General features: G+C 30.5%; 1 protein-coding gene across 1 annotated transcript in view; it reads right to left on the bottom strand.

Moving 5' to 3' along the window:
- Positions 1-23,116, bottom strand: part of LOC129919100 (uncharacterized) — a 133,642-nt gene that overhangs the window by 9,763 nt on the left and 100,763 nt on the right. Inside the window, exons 6-7 of the mRNA XM_055999934.1 lie at positions 17,224-17,378; positions 10,707-10,986 (exon numbers count right to left, since the gene is read on the bottom strand). Coding sequence (XP_055855909.1) covers positions 10,707-10,986; positions 17,224-17,378 — 435 coding nt within the window. The remainder of the gene's footprint in view (positions 1-10,706; positions 10,987-17,223; positions 17,379-23,116) is intronic.

Here is a 23,116-nt window from a genome sequence, read left to right as displayed (position 1 = left end):
TACTTTTAACTACAAGAGCAAGTAAGTGCGACCCAGTCGTGCATTTTATTTTCTTACGTGCTTTGACCTAAGGGTCTCGGAAATTACTTTACAAAAAATTACGATGGATACGTTTTCGAGACATAATTTCTCAGATTTTTGACGTTGTTTTTTTCCCAGCATAGTTAGTACCCATTCGGGCAATATCTTGAGTAATAAACGACCAATCTGAACAGAAAAACCGGCCCTGATAGCTGAATAAATAAGCAACAAACACTAAAATATTTTTTTGGGTCACTCCAGATGTTTAAGAGCAATGTATAAAAAGATTTTTAAAGTAAATTTTTGACAAAAAATTTCTTACTGAAAGAAAAAATCAAAATCTTTCGAATCCTCATCGTTTTAAATTTTGCATGTGTAGTACGTTTTTTGGAAAAGATAACAAAATACTTTTCTTCAAAATCTATGGATTTTGTAACTATCAATATTTTGGACCCTTTTTGTTACTTTTTGGGTTTTTGTCTATAACTTGAAAACCAAGCTGAATTTGAAAATTTTTATTAAGTAATATTTTGAAGATAAATAAATTTTCTATCGATATGAATCCTTTAAATTTTTTTTCAAATTAAAAAATTGTAAAAAACTTAAGAAAAAACTATTCAAAAAAGGAATAAAACGACATTTTTGATGTTTTTACTAATAGTTTTTTTGTATCCTTTGAGTATTTTTAGATATAAAGGAGAAAAGAGAATACTACTTTATCTTTCAACATAATGGTCACAAAAATTAAATACGGCTAAAATTGGATAAAATATGGACTTTGAAAACCTACTGTTTTTGATCTTTTTAAGTCATTTTTCTTTAACAAATACAAGTAGCATATTTTTATCAATTTAAAGCATTATTTTATAAAAAAAAACGATCTCATATGATATTGTTTATCCTACATCCCGAAACTATTTTCTAAAGATAAAACCGCGGAGTGCTATTAAATGAGAGGGTGAAAATTGAAGATAGGGGTGCAAACGCCCCCTTTTTGAAGTTCTCAATATATCTCGCAAACAAAGCAAAATTTTTATGTATCGCATTTAAAACTTTTTTTGTAGAGAATTAAATTTCCTATAAGAATAATGGTATTCTGCCCATTATGCTGCAAAATCAGCAAGAGATAGCAGTTCCATGGCTTGAAAAAATCTTTAAAGGCTGCCTTCTTCTTAATCATGTGCCCAAGTCTTGGAGACAAGTTAGCGTGGTTTTCATACCCAAAGTGGGCAAAAGAGGACATGAATCCGCGAAGGATTTCCGGCCAATAAGTTTAACATCTTTCTTACTTAAATCCTTAGAACGAATCTTAGAAACTCATATTAGAGACATTTTTAAAAGATGTCCTCTAGCCAGTTCGCAGCACGCTTATATGAGGGGCAAATCTACGGAAACAGCCCTCCATGAAGTCGTTCGAACAATTGAGAACTCGTTACACTTTAAAGAATATACCCTAGCTACCTTCTTGGATGTAGAGGGAGCTTTTAACAATGTCCTAACCGAATCTATTCTCGAAGCCCTAGTGACTTTTGAAGTAGAAGACTATATCAGAAGTTGGATTATTTCAATGCTAAAAGAGAGAAGAATTCAAGCAAGCTTAGGAAATTCTAACTGTTTTAAATGCGTTAATAGGGGTACGCCTCAGGGTGGCGTTCTTTCCCCACTGTTATGGCTCCTTGTCATGAACAATATCCTCGTGAAGCTTGAGAGAAGTGGAGTGAAGGCAGTGGCATATGCGGATGATCTGGTTGTACTTGTATCAGGAAAGTTTTTACCTGTGATCAGTGAAATGACTGACACGGCTTTGAGAAAAGTTAGCAACTGGGCTACAAGCTGTGGCCTAGGAGTTAATCAAAGTAAAACGGAACTGATGCTTTTTACAACTAAAACCAAAATCCCTGTCTTCCCTCTACCTCAGCTCAACGGCCAAATCTTATCACTTTCTTCTAGCGCCAAATATTTAGGTGTAATTTTGGACACTAAACTGAGCTGGAAGCTTAATATAGAAGAGCGGGTTAGAAAAGCGAGCATTGCTTTCTATGCCTGCAGTAAAACCTTTGGGAAAAAATGGGGTCTTAAATCAAAAATGATTCTATGGACTTACACAGCGGTTGTACGACCCATTCTTACCTACGGCGCCATTGTTTGGTGGCCTGCACTCAGTAAAGCTTATAACATCAACAAACTTAAGAAAATCCAGAGAACAGCAAGCGTAGGGACGACTGGAGCCCTCCGGTCGTGCCCCACGGAGGCTCTAAACGTTCTCTTGCACCTCTTACCCATAGACCTTCATATCAAATACCAGGTCTCTTGTAGCGTTTTAAGGCTAAAAGAAACAGGTAGTTGGAAGGCAAAATCTTTTGGTCACAGTGACACAACAAATTTAATACCATCGGATATGCTTCTGACACCCACGGACTACTGCACCCCTATTTTGAATACTGTAATGAATTGCAAGGTCAGCTTCCCGTCGAGATCAGACTGGGAAGAGGGCATTGTGACGAGAGGCTTCGACACCTGCATTTTCACTGATGGCTCAAAAATGGACTGTGGGGTCGGTTCGGGTGTCTACTATGAATCCCTCAATATCTCAAAATCCTTTCGACTACCAAACTTTGCAAGTGTATTCCAAGCGGAATTGCTGGCAATTAAAGAAGCTTGCAAATTACTTAGAGTATATCCAAATCAAAACCAAAATATAGCTATACTAACAGATAGTCAGGCAGCTATAAAAGCAATTGCTTCGGTCACGACATCCTCCAAATTGGTTCAGCAGTGCAGAGAGGAACTCTCATTGCTGAGTGAAAGCCTCACAATCACTCTCATCTGGATCCCAGGTCACAGTGGTTTTGAAGGCAATGAAAAGGCGGATGAACTGGCCAGGCAAGGATCAGCCCTTCATGAGTCACTAGCAGAAATAGTCAACATTCCCATAGGAGTCATGAAGGGCGATATCTTCTTAAAATACCTAACAAAAGCTAACAATAGGTGGCACAACTTGACTAGCTGCGTCATATCCAGAAAAATCTGGCCCACCTATAATAAATCCAAAACATATGACCTAATCTCTAGACCCAGAAAAGATATTAGCAGAATCGTTGCGGTGTGTACAGGACATTGGCCGATAGGGGAACATGCAGCAAAGTTGGGTATACCGCACAATACCTACTGTCGCAGCTGCTTGGACCAGCAAGAAAAAGAAACGGTCTACCATTTCCTATGTCAATGTCCCGCCCTTGCTAGGAATAGAGCACTCTCTCTGGGGAGCGAATTCTTTAATGTCATAGATAACATCTCAGAATCAAAGATCAAAGACTTGATCTCGTTCCTAAATGCAACAAAGTGGATTTAGGACTGCCTAACACTTGTTTTTCCCTTTTTTAAAAACCAATTAAAAAATGTATTTCAAATAAATCCAATTATCACTCACAGGTTTCATAAGTTTTGGTATCAAAACGGCGCATCCTGCGCTAATTGGGTCAATCAAACATGGTTTGCCTTGACCGCCATCTCTACCTACCTACCTACCATAAGAATAATGTTTTTTTCCTATAAGAATAATATTTTTTTTTAAATTCAGAAAAAAAAATTGCGTATCTAAACAGTCGAAAAAAACACTAAAGAAAATCGAAAATTTCATTTTTTTTAGTTTTTTTTTTTTTGTTACTTTGGTCGTATCTCTTTTTTGGGCTGAGTAAGACATAAAAATTGCTCTAAAAAATGAGATTAAATTTCCTCCAAAAGTGTCTTGTCTGTGGGCCACTTAATACAGTGAATGTTTATTATGGAAAGGGGGGAGGGTCTATCTGCCCCCTTTTAGGCGGGAACGGCAATTTTTCAAAAAAAAATACTTTAAATAAAAAAAAATTATTAAAAAACAACGGCAGCACTTACAGTTATGAACGATACTATACGTTTTTTACAATATTTTAATTTAAAAAATTTCAAAAGGATGCATATCGATAGGAACTTTAAAGTCGAGTAACTAAGGCAAATTATTATTGTAAAAGATCCATAGGAGGCCTACATTGACTAAAGGGCCACAAACATAATTCTGTGGACCTCGAAAGATAAATAGGAGGCCTCCTTAATTGACTAAAGGGCCACAAACAAAATTCAGTGGGCCTTCAAAGATCTATAGGGGGCCTACAATTAATGAAAGGCCAACAAACAAAATTCGGTGGGCCTTCAAAGATCTATGGGGGACTTACATTTACTAAAAGGGCCACAAGCATAATTCTGTGAACCTTGAAAGATCGAAAGAGGGCCTACATTGACTAAAGGGCAATAAACAAAATTCGGTGGGCCTTCAAAGATCTATAGAGGGCCTACATTTACTAAAAGGGCCACAAGCATAATTCTGTGAACCTTGAAAGATCGAAAGAGGGCCTACATTGACTAAAGGGCAACAAACAAAATTCGGTGGGCCTTCAAAGATCTATAGGGGGCTTACATTTACTAAAAGGGCCACAAGCATAATTCTGTGAACCTTGAAAGATCGAAAGAGGGCCTACATTGACTAAAGGGCCACAAACAAAATTCGGTGGGCCTTCAAAAATCTAAAGGGGGCCTACATTTAATAAAAGAGCCACAAAAATAATTCTGTGGACCTCGAAAGATTTATAGGAGGCCACAATATGTTTATATTGACTAGCAACCGAGCATTTTATGAGAAAGTTTTCTATTACAAAATAGAATTTCAAGTGCTTTTAAAAATTTTCTTCTTGCCCGAGGGCCTACCGGGAAAATTCCCGGTTGCCCGGTGGGCCAGTCCGCCCCTGCATCTGCAGTTGAAACCAGAGAAATGCGCTTTTTTAAAGACCTTCGTCTTATATCTTCAAATCACAAGGAGTAAAAACTGATCTTAAGTCTGGAAACGTGCTACTGAGGGTTCGTAAAGATTTTTTTTTATGGAATCGCCAAAAGCTTGCATCAACTTACGGAGAAAGGTTAACCATCCATAGGGTCAGGTGAGTGTGAGAAAAATTCTCAGAAACTGAAAGTGCCTTTTTGTGCAGTTCCTTTGTTGGGCTATCAGACTTTACGCGAACCAATCATTATCGATGCAGATGCAAGTAATGTTGGATTTGGTGATGTTTAATCGTATTAATCGTCAGTTCAAGACGAAGAAGAAAGGTCGTTGCCTTCTTCAGCAAGGTACTCTTGAAATAAGAAAGAAATTATTTCGTGACCATCAGGAAGGAACTTCTTGCTCTGATATTAACAATAAAGCACTTGTCTACATTTATGAATAGAAGTTGAAAAATCTCTAAAAAATTTATAAAATTGAGAAGTGACTTCAGGTAAAATAGTACATAAAATCAAGAAATAAAAAAAAAAAAAATTGTTACACTCATGAAACTTGGCAAAAACTTTGCTTTTGGGATAAGAACCAAGGACAAAAAGAATCTATATAAAAAAGTTGGATGAAAGAGTGTTTTTTCGGAGGGAGGGAGGGGGTGAAGGTCAAAAATATACTGAAAAAAATTGTTAGTATCATCATATGACACATGTTTTGAGGTATTTTTTGATGCTGAATCTAATGACATAAAAATAAAGTCAATACGATTGCTGTAAGAAAAGTTATTATGCTTTTTTTTACTTCAACATATAAAATATAACCAAAATCCATGTAAAAAACATGCTACAAGCTAAGCTAGACTGATGAAATTCGGGATGAAGGTTTAAAATAAAGCAGGGACAAAGGATTCATAAAGTTCTTAAAATTAATTTTGGTGGAAGGGTGTTTTTTTGTATAGGTTAAGTTTTGTGTGAGCAAGGTATCATAACAGCTAACTTAAATTTTATTAATTGTTAAAACTTGGTTAAAAAGTTTGGTTGGTATAAGAATTAAGAATCTAGTAAAAAGTACAAAATTATTTTTTTCAAGAAATGATGAAATTCGGAATTAGTACCTACCACAAAAACTGGGAAAAAATTGTTACACCAATGAAAATTGGTAAAAATGTTTCATTTATAACAGAAACCTAGAACCCAAAAAGTCTATACAAACATTTTAGGTTAAAGGGTGTTTTTTTTTGGGAAAATAGGAAAAATCCGCGATAAGTCCAATAAAATCAATGGTATGAAAGGTACCCTTACAAAATTCAATAAATATGTTCTCTTTCTCATGGGGATTACGAAAAAAGAAATCTATAAATTTTATTCATGTGAAAGGGTGTTTTTTTTTTTTAGGTGTAGGAAAAATATGGGTATATTTGAAAAAGTGTGCAATACTAGAGTAGTACTAGTGGTACCCTATTGAAATTCAGGAATTATGTTACTTTTCAGATAAGAAACAAGAATCTAAAGTGTCTATAAAAATTTCATGGTTAAAAGGGTGTTTTTTTTTTTGAGTGAAAACAAAAATGATGGATTACACTAATGAAATTTGGTGAAAACATTGAATTTGGGATAGAAAGCAAGAATAAAGAGTTTTTATAAAAAAAATTAGGTGAGAGGGTGTTTTTTTCGAAGATACAGTAAAATCTGAAATCAGTCCTAAAAAGCTTCTTGTTCTGATATTGACAACAAAGCACTACTGTACATTTATGGACAGAAGTTTCCAAAAAACAAATGCATTTTCAAAAATTGTCCCCGAGTCTATCCATTGATATTTCAATGATTGAAGCCCATAATTTTCTGTGAGGTCTGGTTGCTGAGTTTTTTTTAAAGTAATATTTTTTGTTCCTATATTTGGAAGTAGATAACTTCGGAACTAAGCCTTTTAACAACTTTTGATTAAGTGATTTGAGTTCATAGAGAAAAGGAGAAAAGGGGTAATGGGTACAAAAATTACAAAGGGTTTGATTGTGCAGATAAAATTTCTTTTTTAATTTTTTTTCTTCTAATAATTTAAAATTTTTTTTACTACGTATAAATAAAAAAATTGTTTACAAATCTTAAAAATAATTAAATTAATTTTACCATATGGTCACTCTTTTAACCCTCTATCCGTCGCATATTTTGAAAAAAAAAAAAAAAAAATACAACTGTTTCTATTGAACGTTTCTAGTTGGAAAATGAAAACTCTCTGCTACCGGATGTGTTCCAAAACAATTTGATCTGAATTTATATTTTTCATTTCTGAGCTGCTCCCTACTTGTGCACATGGTCGATAAAAAATAAAAACTTCCTTTTTTCATACTATTTTCATTTTTTTTTTAAGGAAAGACATCGTTGATGACAAATAAAGGTACCTAGGTGGAAAAGCCTTCAACGAAGACGAAAGTTGAGCCAAGACTATTTTGTTTTTATTTTTTTCCTTAGTTAAACTTTTTTTCATTCTTTTCATGTAAGGAATTTCTTCCCGTGGATGTGTCTTTTGGTTACCCTGGCTCATTGCCATTCTCAAGATCCAAAAACTTGTTTGCCCATCTCAGGCTTTTTTGTATATCACCCTCAGAACCTACTTTCTTGGGTAGAAGGTTCTTTCATTTGCTTCGTCTTTATCGTAGGATGGTTGTACATTAGTTTGAGTAGATTCAGTGCATCTTACGTTCGACTGCCCTTTTTACCGTTTCCCATTTTTGGTCGGTTTGGTTTGGTTAGATTTGGTTTTGGGTCTATGCAAGTATTGAAGAAGAAGGGTGGCAGGTACGAGATGACATTGCATTTACAAGGACATAGTTTGTGTTGAAACCGCTTCTGTTGTAATCTTCGTAAACATTCGTTTCCTTCGTTTTCGTCTTCTTCTTCTACAATATTTGTGTTTTATTTTTATTTTTTTTTATTGCTTTCATTCTGGGAGGAGGTAGGAAATGAAATTTGTGCTATTACAGCACCTACAATCGGGGCCAACTTGACTGGAAGGAATTGAGTGAAATTGGATTTTTGCAATGCAGAAGGCAAAAATATATGGGTCAGCAAGGTATTACCAAAGCAATGTTGAATTTCTTATGAAAATACTATGACTGTCGAGGGAGATAAAGTTGATTTTTATCAAAAAAAAAAAAAGTTAGATATAATATTGGCCACACGACTGCATCATAGGTCCCTGTCCATCGTTTAAGCCTGTGCTGCAACAACTTTCTATAAAACTGCTGACACTGAGTTGGTAGTTTTGTGATAGGTAATTTTCTGGAAATTGTTTAAAATTTTGTTGCAATTTTAACAATATGATTTACAGGATGAATTTTATGGAACATTATTTTGCAAACATTGTAGGTAGTTTTTATTTTGAATAAAGATTTATTGTCATCTTCATTCATTGTTGTATGTAAGTTTGAAATTGGCACAAATTTAATTTCCCATAGGGCGATATATTTCTTGGCAAGGAGAAAAATGTAATAAAAGAAGCTTAGGGGAAAAAATTAAATAGGTTCAAGATAGACATGGAATTTTAATTAGTTTTAAGTTAAAATGGAGGAAAATTTTATTGATGGGTGGAAAATACTTTCAAACTTTTTAAATTTTCTTTCAGTATCTTGGCAATTACCTATTTTTTTTTCATAGTTCAGTTTAATTAACTTTTTTCTTTCTCAGTTTTGACAAATGGGGAAATTTTCAAAAAAAGAAAACAATATCCATCATTATTTATTGCAAAAAAATAGGTAATGGAAAAATTAATTATGTATTCCTATTAACATCAACAGTCACTAGGGAAATTCGGTTAAGACCTCCGACAGATTTTAACCAAAATTGATTTTGAAGGACACCTTAATTTTAATACCATTTAAGCAAGTCTCAAAAATTAAGAAGTGTATTTTCAACTTTTTTTTGTTTTAATACAAAAAGTTATTAGAATTCTCTTTTTTTTCTTCGTTCGCTTTACCTATGTAATTTAACTAGCTCAAATTAAATGAAAACAGAAAATTTATTGGTACAATCGGATTCGGAAACCCGGTGAAAACTGAAATTATGAAAAATCACAATTTTGGTTAAAAAATTTAAGTGTTTAATTTTCAACAAGGTCTATCTTTTGATAAACATTTTATGAACCATTTTTTGTATCTCCTATTTTTTTTCCAAATGACTAGTAAAATTTCAACGATTTTTTTAAACATAAAAATCTCTATAGTTTTAAATAAAAAAAATTGAAATTTAAAAAATTTCATTGTTACCTATATTTGAAAAAATTGATTGTTTTGAAAAATCAAGTTTTTGAAAACGGGGCATGAGTTTTTTTTTTTGGAACTTCGCTCTTAAGTGTTGATTAGTGATCACTTCAAAAAGGCTTATCGACTTTATTAAACTAAATTCAATAATGACATTGGTTTACAACCAAAATCGACACTAAATACCATTTATTTTGGTTACTAATTTTGATCTCAGGGATTCGGAAATCACTTTAAAATATGTTACAATTTTTACATTTTAAAGATATGATTTTTAAATGTATATAGTCGTTGTTTTTCAAAGCTTTTTTAGTATTCGGACTATATCTTGAGTAATAAATGACCAATCTTAACAAAAATAACCATTTTTTGAAAGGTGAATAAATAGGCATATAACAACTGAATAACTTTTCTTGGTAATTTCAGATGTTGTTCAATGAATCAAAGCAATTTAAAAGTAAAATAAATTTTCAACTACTTCTTTTTAAGCTGAGATTTTCGAAAATTATCCTTTTTTAAAAATTCAGAATTTTAAAAAATCCAAATCCATCGAATGAAACATCAAAAGAAAGATTTCTTTAGACTCTATTCATTACTGAAAACCAAAAGTTTGTAGGAATTCGGGTTGCTGAATTATTTGCAATCGAAAATTCGAAATATTTTTTTTTTTTATTCGGAAACAGATATTTTCTGATAAAAGTCCCGAAACAAGTTTTGGTTTACAGATATGAGATCACAGTGAAAAGACCAATGCATTCAGCTAAAAAAATTTAAAATTTATTTATTTAAGATTCTCGAAAAATTATCGGTAACTCTTGTCTAAAAATTCGTAATTTTCAAAAATTTTCTTCAAATCCAACGAATAGGACATCAAAAGAAAAGACTATTTAGCCTCTATTCATAACCGAAAACCAAAAGTTTGTAGGAGTTCGGGTTGCTGAATTATATGGAATCGAAATATTTTTTATGTTTTTTTTATTCGGAAACAGATATTTTCGGATCAATGTCCCGAAACAAGATTTGGTTTACAGATATGAGATCACAGTGAACAGGCCTATGTATTCAGCTAAAAAAATTAAAAATTAATTTTTCAAGATTTTCGAAAATTATGCAAGGGGAACCTCTTGTCTAAAAATTCGGAATTTTCAAAAATTTTCTTCAAATCCAACGAATAGGACATCAAAAGAAAGAACTATTTAGCCTCTATTCTTAACTGAAAACCAAAAGTTTTTAGGAGTTCAGGTTGCTGAATTATTTGAAATCGAAATATTTTTTTTTTCGTTCGGAAACAGATATTTTCTGATCAATGTCCCGAAACAAGTTTTGGTTTACAGAAACTTAAAATTCTTTTTAAATAATTCTAAAAGCTTGAACTTTTTGTTTTCAATTGCACAGCCTGCTTCAAACGGTTGCTCAAAACACAATTCAGTCATCCTTTGTATGTACTTGCAATTTTGCATGTACAATTTAAATTATAGGTGCATGCATTTCAGTACAATGAAATAGCATGGACGTATAGTCAACATATGACCAACCAATAACCATCAGTAAAACCACCCAAAATGTCAAACGTCAAATGTCAAACATGTACTATATACATCTACCATATATCAAAAAAGCCACACTTACCTTGGGAAATACAGCCTGACAATTTCTCCAGTTCGTCCTTTAATGTGATAACTACAAGATGTATTTGGTGGATACCAATGCGCTATACTAAGGAATATTCCCTCCGATGCACTGCTGTCCTTTAAAGCATCCGAACTTAATAGCCAATCACATATACCATGTTTAATGCCAGCCGTCTCCACGTGTCCTGGCCAATTTCCAACATTAAAATGGAATCCCGTATTCAGTAGTGGTCCAGCGGGAGATGACACAAATTCAACATACATGTATTGGGATGTACCTGTAAAAGAATACATATATACAAACATGAATACAAAATATAGATGGATTGGATATAATGCTGTTGAAACAACGGAAAATGCGATATATGAGTTACATCATCATCGTCATACATATGAATGGGGTGCCAAATGGATGCACACTGCACAGATAAAGGTGGCATATCCACATTGAATATGCAAATGAATGCGATTGCAATGGTAATCTACAGTCAGCGCGATGTTCATAGTCAATGAACGGTCTATAGTCTACATATATATTTTAAGGTAGCTTGTTTCATGCGTGTTTATATTGCATTTACTTACTCACACACATACAAACATATACAATAAAGGATGAGCTGGATGCTGCTCCATGCTGCTATACAGCATTCATTCAACTTCGCATATTTGTCAAAACGGAATTTTAATTAGCATTCATTTGAGTGTTCAGACGATGTTATCGTAGACCATAGTTGTTGCGAGAGTTCGAATTGTATAAAGAGTAGGCGTATTGGAATAGTAGGTTGAGGAACTATACAACACACCGCATACAAGAAATATATTCAGCCTATACAGGATAGGGGTTTTTAATTTTTAATTTCAAGTCAACCTATCAGAGGGATATCACGATGATGGTGTGATAGTAAAATGTTGTGATATCACTCCTTTTTTATGTCTTCCCTTTGACTTTTCCTGACACCCATAAATTGATTGTTGTCACTTAATGCAATTGTTCGTATATATTACAATTACAACGATTTAATTAACATTGTGAAATGTCATTCAAAATGTTGTGACCCTTTGAGACTTTATAGAATGAATTTAGGTCATTTTGATTTTGAAAATGTTTTGTTGTTGGTACCTAGTTTTCAAATTTAATAAAAAACAATAGGTACCATCTGATTTGACATGCGATAGTTCAAACAAAAATACTCCCAACCGACTCATAATTTTTCAATTTATATATTAAAAATTAACAGCAGCTGCCAAACTTTTGTGTCACATAAAATTCTTAATTTTTATGAAATTCATAAAAAAGTTATGGCACAACAAATACGATTGTTTTTTAAGACAAACTTTGGTGTTCTTAAAAAAAAAAAAAAAACATGAGACGCCGGATGAAAATCAAACATAACATTACGAAAAGGGACGCCATCATAGTTCAATGAAAACTGAAGTTCGGTTTCCAAAATTCTGTCCTATAAAAATTCTGTAAATTCAAAAATTTTACTTGCATCTAAATTTTAAAATTCTGAGTAAAAGTTTTTCTTGAATATTTTTTTTTTTATCAAAAACTAAATTTCAGAAGACAGAAATTCAAAGTCCAGGTTTCTCGATTGATACAGAATCCTACATAATAATGGAATACAGAATAAAGACCTGCTTTTGCTGTCGATTGCAATGATAAAGAATTCCATGAAAGTGGGTCATCATCATATTTACATCGAGCTCCAGCTGAGTATATCATTAAATTTACGGTAGTTTGAGGATTTAAGTGATTTCCTTGAAAAAAATTAAAACAATTTTACAGTTTGAAAAGAGCTCTAACGATTTTACATATTTTGTTATCATATGTTTCTACAAGATAAATATTTTTGTACCTTTTAGTTAATAGCAGGGTTGTAAAAATATCATTTTAGAAAAAAAAAATGCATTTAAAAAAAAAAATTTTTATTGCAAATAAAAATAAATTGCACGACTGGGGTCGCACGTACTTGCTCTTATGCTTAAAGTAACTATAATGTTAAAGCTTTTTATTCAAGAAATTTAAAATTCGATATTTTGAAGAAATTTCATAAGTAGTATAAAAAAATTAAATCTGTTTTTATAATTAATAAAACTCCGTTTTAAAATATCTTAAAAAAAAAAAACAAATATGCCATTTTATTTCTCGTATAAAAAGGTATTTTTAGAAAAAAAATTTTGAAAATTGTAGGAGCCGTTTTTTAAAAAAATAATTTTTTATATATAAAATTTTTTTAACATTTTTCAAAAAAAAAGTTAGTATGCCATTTTGAAGAAATAATTAATTTACACATAAAAACAAAATTTCAAAATTTTTCATTGATCCGTTTTCAAAAAATTTATTTTTCAAAAAAAAAATTTTGAAATATTTTTTAAGAAACCAAAAATGCGTTTTTTGAAAATTTTCTAAAATTTTAATATTATCTTTACTTACACACTTTTGTATAAAAATTTTCATTTAAATCGGGTTAATTTTGTACGAGATATTCAGAAACGAAAAAAACCGTTCTATGACAGGTACCGTTAATAACGGTACAAAAAATATTTTTTTTATTTAAAAAGTTGGCCCTTATGTGTAGTATTACACACAATTAATCAAAATCGTTAGAGCCGTTTTTGAAAAAAATTAACTTTTCTATTTCTGTTATATGGCAGGTACCGTTAGTTTTGGTCATAAAAAAAAAATTTCAATTTCCCCTCTAGGGAATCACCAAAAACTGCTAACTACCAAGTTTGAAGAAAATCACTTCACTCGTTTAGGCTGCAGCTCCAGATAGAGACAGACACACAGACAGACAGACAGACAGAATTGCCGGACCCACTTTTTTGGCATTCTCCATGATCGTAATGTCATGTAAAATTGTTATCTCGAGTTCGATTTTTTTTACGAATCCTAAACTTGCCCTATAGTACCTATATATCGCAAGTAAAAAAAAAAATTTGTATTGCAAATAAAATAAATTGCACGACTGGGGTCGCACGTACTTGCTCTTATGGTAAAAGTTACTTTAAAATTTGATATTTTCACGGAATTTCATAAGTGGTGCAAAAAAAATAAAATCTGTTTTTATAAATAATTAAATACCGTTTTAAATTATCTTTTACAAAAAACTAAGTATTCCATTTTATTTCTTGTATAAAAAGGAATTTTTAGAAAAAAAATTTCGAAAATCATTTTTAAAAGTAAAAGTTGGTATGCCATTTTAAGGAAATAATTAATTTACACATAAAAACGGAATTTCAAAATTTTTTACCAACCCGTTTCCAAAAAATTGATTTTTCAAAAAAAAATTTGAAATATTTTTTAAAAATCCATAAATGTGTTTTTTGAAAAATTTAAATTTTTTTCAAATAATGAATATTTATACGTTTCTGTATAAAAATTCATAAATCAAAAAAACCGTTCTATGGGAGGTACCGTTAATAACGGTACAAAAAATATTTTTTTTATTTCCAATGGAAGCTTTTATGTGCTTCACTACACACAAAAATTTTAATTAAAATCGTTAGAGCCGTTTTTGAAAAAAAAAAAATAACTTTTCTATTTCCGTTAGGTATATGACAGGTACCGTTAGTTTTGGTCCTAAACAAAATTTTCAATTTGTCCTCTTGGGAATTACCCAAAACTGTTAACTACCAAGTTTGAAGGAAATCGCTCCATTAGTTTAGGCTGTAGCTCGAGGTACACACAAACGGACAGACAGACAGACAGACAGAATTGCCGGACCCACTTTTTTGGCATTCTCCATCATCGTCATGTAAAATTGTTATCTCGAGTTCGATTTTTTTTACGAATCCTAAACTTGCCCTATAGTGCTATAGTACCTGTATCGCAAGTAAAAAATGCATGGAAAAAAAAGTTTATCGCAACTAAAAATATTTTACATTAATAAGATGTTATTGAAACTGAAAACTATTTCCATTGAAAATAAAATTTTTATTGCAAGTTAAAATATCTTAAAAATATTTCCATTAAAAACAAAAAAATATTTTCCATAAAAAAAAAATTTATTGCAAATGCAAAATTTTCTGCACTGAAAAACAAAAATTCAATGCGAAATGCGTGCATTGATTATTTAATATTCATCAAGTTACTGACAATTTTGACTATTTGGCCCTACATTAGGCTCAATATTATAGTTAAAATACCTAAATATGTGTAAAATTGTAAGAAATTCGACGAATATTAAAAAAAAGACATTTTGCATTGAATATTTTTTCAATGCGAGAATTTTTCAAATAAAATTTTTTTTAATGCAAAATTTTAAGTAAGTGAATGTTCAAAAAATACAGGTAGTTTTACTATTCAGTCAGTGATTATATTAGAGAAAACTAAGAAAGTCACTGTGGTGTATGCGTAACTTTTTTTTTGAATTTTGAGGACTTATGAATTTTTCAGTGCAAATCTTATATTTTGAATATATCCTTAACGTTGGAATGGACATACGATGAGTTTTTGTTTGTATCCATTTCTCGAGATGGACAAATGATTGCCGTTTGAATTAAAAAAAAAAAAAAATATTTTTGGGGATTTTAGAAAAAAAATGATGAAACTACACGTTAATGTTAAAAAAGAAACACACATAACTTAATCGTTACGCAAGCTGTTGAAGGTTATTAAGTCACTAAGAATGGGGAATAATGAAAAAACTACAAAATACATAAAAAAAATAGGTAATATAAATAAAAAATAATATTGAATAAACTTTCATAGCATGTGAAAATATTGGATGGATTTCAACTTGACAAAATTATGTACAACAAAAATCCATAATAACGTTTTGTCATTTTTCAACCAAATTATAGCTGTAGTAAGTGATTTTCAAATTAAATATCTTAAAAAATTGTAGCAACTTCCATACAAAATATTAATTTTTTTTTCTAAAATCCCCAAAATCATTTTTTTTTTTGTTCAAAGCTTCAAACGGCAATCGTTTGTCCACCCTATTTGTCCTAGCATTTAGAAGATTTTCAAAAAACATGTATGTTGTTAAAAACATAAGAACTCTTAATTGTGTATTATGTACACAAAATAGAAACTACATAAATCATCTAATCCAATTTTTGATGTTTTTAATTTTGATTTAAGGTGTTTTTTTTTGCACCAAAAAACAAAACAAATTATGTAAGCCCAACATTCAAAAGTTTGACCTTACAACTGTATAGTTTTCAGCCAGTGAATAATAAAAAAAATCAGATAGTTTTACTGTTCAGTCAGTGATTATATTAGAAGAAACTAAGAAAGTCACTGGGGTGTATACGTAACTTTTTTTTTAACTTTGAGGACTTTGTAATTTTTCAGTGCAAATTTTGTATTTTGAATATCTACTAAGCGTTTTAGGTTGGAAAAACGATGATTTCTTGTTTGTATCCATGTCTCGAGGTAGACAAAAATGATTGCCATTTGAATTTTTGAAATAAAAAAAAAAAAAAATTATTTTTGGGGATTTTAGGAAAATATGATGAAACTACACGTGAAAGTCTAAAAAGTATCACAAACAAATTAATCATTACGCAAACTGTTGAAATTTATTTAATATTATATTTAACCATACAAAAATAATAAAAAAATACAATTTAATAAACTTCATAAACTATCATAAGGATTTCAACTTGACGAAATTATGTACCTACAACAAAAATCCATAAATACGTTTTGTCATTTTTTCAACCCAATTATAGCTGTAGTAAGTGATTTTCATATTAAATATCTTAAAAGTCGATTATAATTATTAAAGTTGCCAAATTGAAAACCCACACAACTGTCATACTGATATGGTCAATATCAATTATAATATTGAAATCCTCCACTGCCAATATAACTACGTAAGTATAAACTCATTCACATCCTGATGAATTCTTTTTCTCCTTTAATCATTCTCTTTCGTTTCGTAAAATTAAATTCATTTGTTTTCTTCGAAATTTTTCTGACCCTTAAGGAATATATACATTATATTCTGTAATGCAATTTTATATCCTTTTTGCCTATAAAATATTTAACAACCTTCCATATCAACTTGAGAAAAACAACAAAAAAAAAAACACAAAGTTGCAAAAAAAATTATTCCAAAAGTAATTGGTGATGCATTAAAGTTTCCGACAGAAAATAAAATGTAAAAATAACATCCGCTTTTTTCCACGTTAACTTCGACGTTGTCATACATATACCACCATATATCTCGTCCCAAACACGCTCCCTCATATTCAATGTGAAACCGTCAAAATATCCTTTTTTTTGAGTAGATATATGAGCTTCATAAAAATGGAAAATGTGAAAAAGGTCACGAAAATGCATCATCCATGTTATTACTCATACTCACACAGGAACACAAACACACACACACCCAAACTGTCAGTTATCCAATTTTATATTTCAATTAATATAATTACAAGAGAAATGTTTTTCCATCCAAACGAGTGAACTTTTTTTTTCTCTCGATGTTGTAAAATTTATGAACAAAAGCAAAAAAAAAATGGAAAGAAAAAGTTAAAAGAATTTTTACTCAACTTACCGATTATACTAAATGGAAACTTTCCGAGACCGCAAAATTTTCCAATAAGTGGCGAATGTTCGTCACGTCCATCGTAAACGGCCAACCAATCGTAAGGGCAGTGTTCGTTGCCAGACCCAATTGGCCTTATAGGACACGTCATTACGTTTTCGCACCTGTAATAATATACGAAACAACATAAAAAAAAAATAAAGGAACGCATTATGACTCTGTGAATATTCAATATTTTGTTGTTGTTGTTATTTTTGTGGGATTGAGATACAAAAAAGAGTTTTTATTTTTTTTTTGTTGTGCTTATTGACATCGTTGTCCTATGAAATACCTAGACTTTCAGTACAATTATAACAAAATAAAAAAACAAAAACTGAAAAACACCTTAAGGTTTTAATTAAAAGATTTTAATTGAAAAGTATTCAACGGAAATGAGAGTTTTTTTTTTTTTATTAATTTACTGGATGGCTGGATAATAACAATTAAAATATTCATTTCATTAACACGTGTTCGACTTTTGGTATGGAAATTTGAAAGAAAAACACGTTTCAGTTCAGAGTTCTAGGGAGAGAGTTAAAATTGCAAAAAAAAAATGTATTATTTAATTAAAAAAATAAGGTCGTCATACATAAATATCGCATAGGTAAGGTATGTATGAGTATAAAATGGAGGTAAAGGTCCTTATGTGTCAGCAAAAATATAAAAGAAAAATAACACAAGTGCTTGTGTTCTCATTTAATTTGTTCGCTTTAATGAACAATAATTTTTGTAGGTGAAATGACGGTATTGCGTTGGGTGAAAAAGAAAATGAGATAAACTTCTCATTTTAAGGAGCATAATGACAGTGTGGAATTTGGAGAAGTCCTTCTATATGAGTGGCATCGTTGAACTTATTCTTGAAAGAAAACGACAGAACTTCAATAGAGAAAAAAAACTGTGTAAATTTCGAGAAAGCTCGTTAAATACAAATAACCGACTTTCAGAAGCTGTTTTGAGCTTTTTGTTTAAGAAAGGATCAAAAGTAAGGACAAGTAGGCATATCGAGGCCGTTCTGCTAATTTATCGTAAACTTGAAGTTTCAAATATTTTGACCAACTCTTCAATAAAAGTAAGAACAAAAAGTTATTGTTTTTCGTAAAGCTTACCCTAAAAAATGTCATTGAGATGTCTGGTGAGAAAAATGAGAGTGTCAAAACTCAATCTTCAATTTATTTCAAACCGGTGCTATTTAATTTGTATATCACTGCAGAACTGTCGAGTTTTACTTATAAATTAAAAATATAAAAAAAAAATTCAAAATTTCAAAAACATTATTTTGAAATGTTCTTAAAAGACATATAAGTTTTATATTTGAAAATTGTATTAAGTTTTGACATAAAAAAAAAACCCGTTACGCCATCGTAATGATTAGTGCGGTGGATTGTAACAACAGAGGCCTGCGTTCGTATCCCCCCCTTCACAACCTAAAAACATTTTTTTACGTGATAACGTCTTATAAATCGATGAACCATAGCAGCCACCACAAAAAAGTAACGCCATTTTCTAACGTTAAACTCTCGCACTTTTGCAGTGCTGCGAAAAAATTCAATTAAAAATTAAAAATAAACTATTAGAGATACAAAAATCTTCTAAAGCTTATTTGAAAGATAATAACCTAAAGTTAAATACATTTCAAGGATTTAAAAAAATTCAATCTTTTAAGGCTTTGGCTGCCATGTCGCATGTCAATTGTCGTTTTCGTGCGACAATCAATATGAAATATCAAGGCACTTAAAAGCTTGGCAGTCAAAGGGTTAATAGGGTAAATAGGGGTAAAAAAAAATTTCAAAAAATTGGCTATTTTCTAAACGCGACAATGTAAAGAGTCAATAAATAGATACATTTATTGCAAGACTGGCAATGGTATTGAAAAAATTCTAAACAATTTCAAAACCAAGCTATAAATGGTTTTCTAAAACTAAAACATGAAGTAGACCTTTGACAAAGTAGTGATTATAGGTAGAAGAATTTTTTTTTTGATAATTTTAAAAACGTCATTCGAAAGATAATACAAAAAAAGTTAGGGGTCTGATACGGATTTTTTTTTTTAAGTCTCTACGTTTCGAAATATGAATTTTTGAAAAACAACTACATACTTATTTTAGGGTATTTTTGGGTGAGTTTTTATTTTTTTTAATTTTTTGTAGCATTCAAAAAATTTCAAGCTTATAGAACATGTAGTATATGACTGTGCACATGCATGTGCAAAAAATTGGTATTTCAAAATGGTTTTTGACCGAATAACGGGAAAAACAAGTTTTTTTTGTAACAAGTTTAGTTTTTTTTCACCTTTTTTAACCGTTTATTATTTTTATCTTTTTTTCTTCAACAGATAAATAAATGAAATTTATATTGTAGATATATATTTGATTTAACTTTATTGAGCATCCTGATGATGTTACCTTTCATTTGGTATATCACACATAACTGTTCACTCACTACAAGCTACACAATGTAGGTATAATTAAAAAACTTGCGAAATACCTCAAAACACCTGTGGAGATCGGTTGCCCATGACCAGCCACCAGTGTGGGAAGTACCGTATTCTCAGTTTGAAATTTCGACATGGTTGGCTTTAAAAAATTCTAACTTTTTTTCTAGGTATCGCAGAAATAAGATTGAAACGTCATATGAAAGGTGAAATTATAAGCTTTTACATGATATAAAATTTTGTATAGGTTGTCTAAAAAAAATTGATTCAATAGCGTGAGAACATAAAATTATATGTTTTTTTTTTTTTGCTTTTTTGATGAAAATTGATCGAGTTCAAAAAATTCTAGTTCTTTTTGTAGATGCCTAATAGACATGATTGATTTATATATATTTTGAGCTGAAGCAATAAGCTTTCAGGTGGTATAAAATTTATTATAGGTTGTTCTATCAAAAAAATGAATTTTTGGGTGATGGAAATGGTTTTTTACTTTTTTCATAAGAAATGATTGTTTTTAATAATTTTTTTTTTTACTTTTTGCGCATTGTTTTATTATTTAGAAGATTTATTTGGCTTTTTAATGGTGTAATTTTTTTTTTGTACGTTTTTAAAATAAAAAAATTAATATAATGAGAAAAGAAGAAATTTAATTTTTTTTAGCTTTTTCTTGTAAATTATGATTGTTTTAAATAAATAAACGTTTCAATTGACTCACACCCTGTTTTCTTACGACGTTATCACGTAAAATCATCGTCCGTAAACCGGCCTTACAGACAACCTCTTTTTTAATTTACATTTGCCAAATTTGAAATTGGAAATTTTAAAAGAAAGTTTGTTTGAATCAGTAGTGCATTTTTTTTCTAAATTTCAATTTTTAAAAAATAAGCAAGCTTCAACAAAAGTGTGTATCTATTTTTTCTTTCAATCTTATTTTTGTAGGTATACATAAAATGTACAATATACCATATTACTTGAGTAGGTATTAAATTTTCGATTTGTAAAGAGTTTAACAATTTTGTTCCTGATTTCATATAAACTGCAATGGTATCAAAAACTTACATCCTTTCTTTTGAAAATATTTATAAGCTTATTAAAGCTCCCTCTTTTCAGCAACATGCATCATTAGTCAATCAGTTTTGCAAACAAAAAATACATTTTATAATGGTCTTAAACATTCTAAAAGGTTCTCACCCGAAGCTACTTATGTATGAATCTGGGATTATTTTTTTACTTGTATGAAGTACCTATGAATTTTTGTTTATTTTTTTTTTTTGCTCAAAAAACCTTTGATATAAGAAAACGACTCCTTTGAAAATTTTCCAATTATTCATGTAAATTTAATGATAACTTTAAAAAATGTATAAGAAATAAAAAATTTAAACATTTTTTGTAACACTTTGAGGTCAACCTTTAAAGTCTCAACTCAACCCGAATGATATAATCGAAAAGGTCATAGCTATACCAACGAAAAAAGAAAAGAAAAAAAAATATTTTAAACGAAATACATTGGTTTCACATTTCGAAGAGGATTTATTGCGGTCTTTTTGCTATAAATTACACATTCACCCAAGAGGATAATATCGTTCCATTGATACATTTTTCACACATATACCTACGATATATATTCTCATATAGGAATATTCTACCAACTATCTACCTTTTTCTGTAGGTGCAAGGAAAATACTCAAAATGTAAAAAGGTATGAACAAGTATGTTGTAGGTGCAACTACATACTCGTATAAAGGAAAAGTACCTTTCTGGTCTGTTTCACTTGAAATTTTGTTCAAAAATTTTTGTTGTTTCCTTTTCTGATGTTTGTCTCTCTTCTTTTAAGGATTTTTTTTTTGTGTATTGTCATCATCAATAGCATTATAGCTAGTGCCTAGCTATACTCTTGAGCTTTTGTTACATTTTCAGGTATCTTCAGGTATCGTCTAAATTGCTAGTAGGAAGTAGAATATGTAGTTTACAGGATATTTTTAAAGTGAAACGATACTAAGAGTTGTTATAGGGAAATTGGATATCCTTTTTAGTTTATGTAAGTACAAGGCATACCAAAATACCAATGACTAGGATTTTGCAATGAATTCACTTTAAATAAATTTCTAATATAACTTCACCCAATTTAATAGGTAGGTGATGGTGAGGCATATATAGATACAAAAATTCCTTACATACACAAAAATATAAAGTAGAATAGGCAAGGACAAAAGAAAATAACAAATTGTTGCTCTCTCAAACACTATAGAACGGAAATGATATAGGTATAGGAAGAGTCCGTTTGTGAGTGCAAAATATTAAAACTTTTTGAAGTCATTCAGTTGAAAAATCCTTACATGGCTATATGGTTTTTGTGAAAGCGAATTCAGCAAATTATTGTAAAGAATATGTCCTTCTTTAAATGCCTTAAAGGATGAATTTTCGAAAATTGGACCTTTCGGATATTTGCCTACTAAATAAAATGCTGTTGATATAATTAATCAAAAACATTTCAAAGAATCATAGAGGGTCACACGTTCAGCCATTACGCCATTACGTAGTTATATAAAGACAGCAGTTCAGAGTTTCAACGACTGCTTAGTTTTTTGCATCACTAGAAGTCCAAAGTTCGAGTTCCAAGGCAGCTTTATGTATAATTTTTATAATATTTTCTTTTTGCTTATAATTAATTTTAAAATATTTTTGTTTTCTAAAGCAAACAACATACAAACATTATTGTGACGTTATCACGAAAAATCATTGTCCGTAAAAAAAATAATTTAAAAATAAATATTGCAAATAATTTAGTAACTCGAGCTCCCAAAAACTTTTGGTTTTCAGTTATAAATAGAGTCTAAAGAGTTCTTTCTTTTGATGTCTCATTTGATGAATTTGGAGAAAATTTTTGAAAATTCCTTTTTTTTAGAAAAGGGGTAACCCCTTGGATAATTTTCGAAAATCTTAAAAAAATAAATTTGTAATTTTTTTAGCTGAATGCAAAGGCCTGTTCACTGTGATTTCATATCTGTAAACTTAAACTTGTTTCGGGACTTTGATCCGAAAATATCTGTTAACGAATGAAAAAAAAAAAAAATATTTCGATTACAAATAATTCAGCAACCCGAACTTTTACAAAATTTTGATCTTAAGTTAAAACTAGAGTTTAAAAATGTTTTTTTTTGTATGTCCCATTCGATGGATTTGGAGAAAATTTTTGAAAATTCCGAATTCTTAGACTTGGATAATTTTCGAAAATCTTAAAAAATAAATTTATAATTTATTCATAGACCTGTTCACATTGATCAAGTGTAACATTATTTCTTAATTTCAATTGGCCACCTTTTTCTGAACACTGATACTTGGCAATAATTACTTATGCTTTCTTCACGTACAAAAAAACACCCTTTTACACAAAGGCTCATTTAATTTTTGGTTTCCTTGACAAACGAATCG

This window comes from Episyrphus balteatus, chromosome 4 (assembly GCF_945859705.1).
Source record: "Episyrphus balteatus chromosome 4, idEpiBalt1.1, whole genome shotgun sequence".
Classification (NCBI taxonomy): domain Eukaryota; kingdom Metazoa; phylum Arthropoda; class Insecta; order Diptera; family Syrphidae; genus Episyrphus; species Episyrphus balteatus.
The sequence above is the reverse complement of the archived record's forward strand: the minus strand, read 5'-3'. Positions and strand labels throughout refer to the sequence as shown.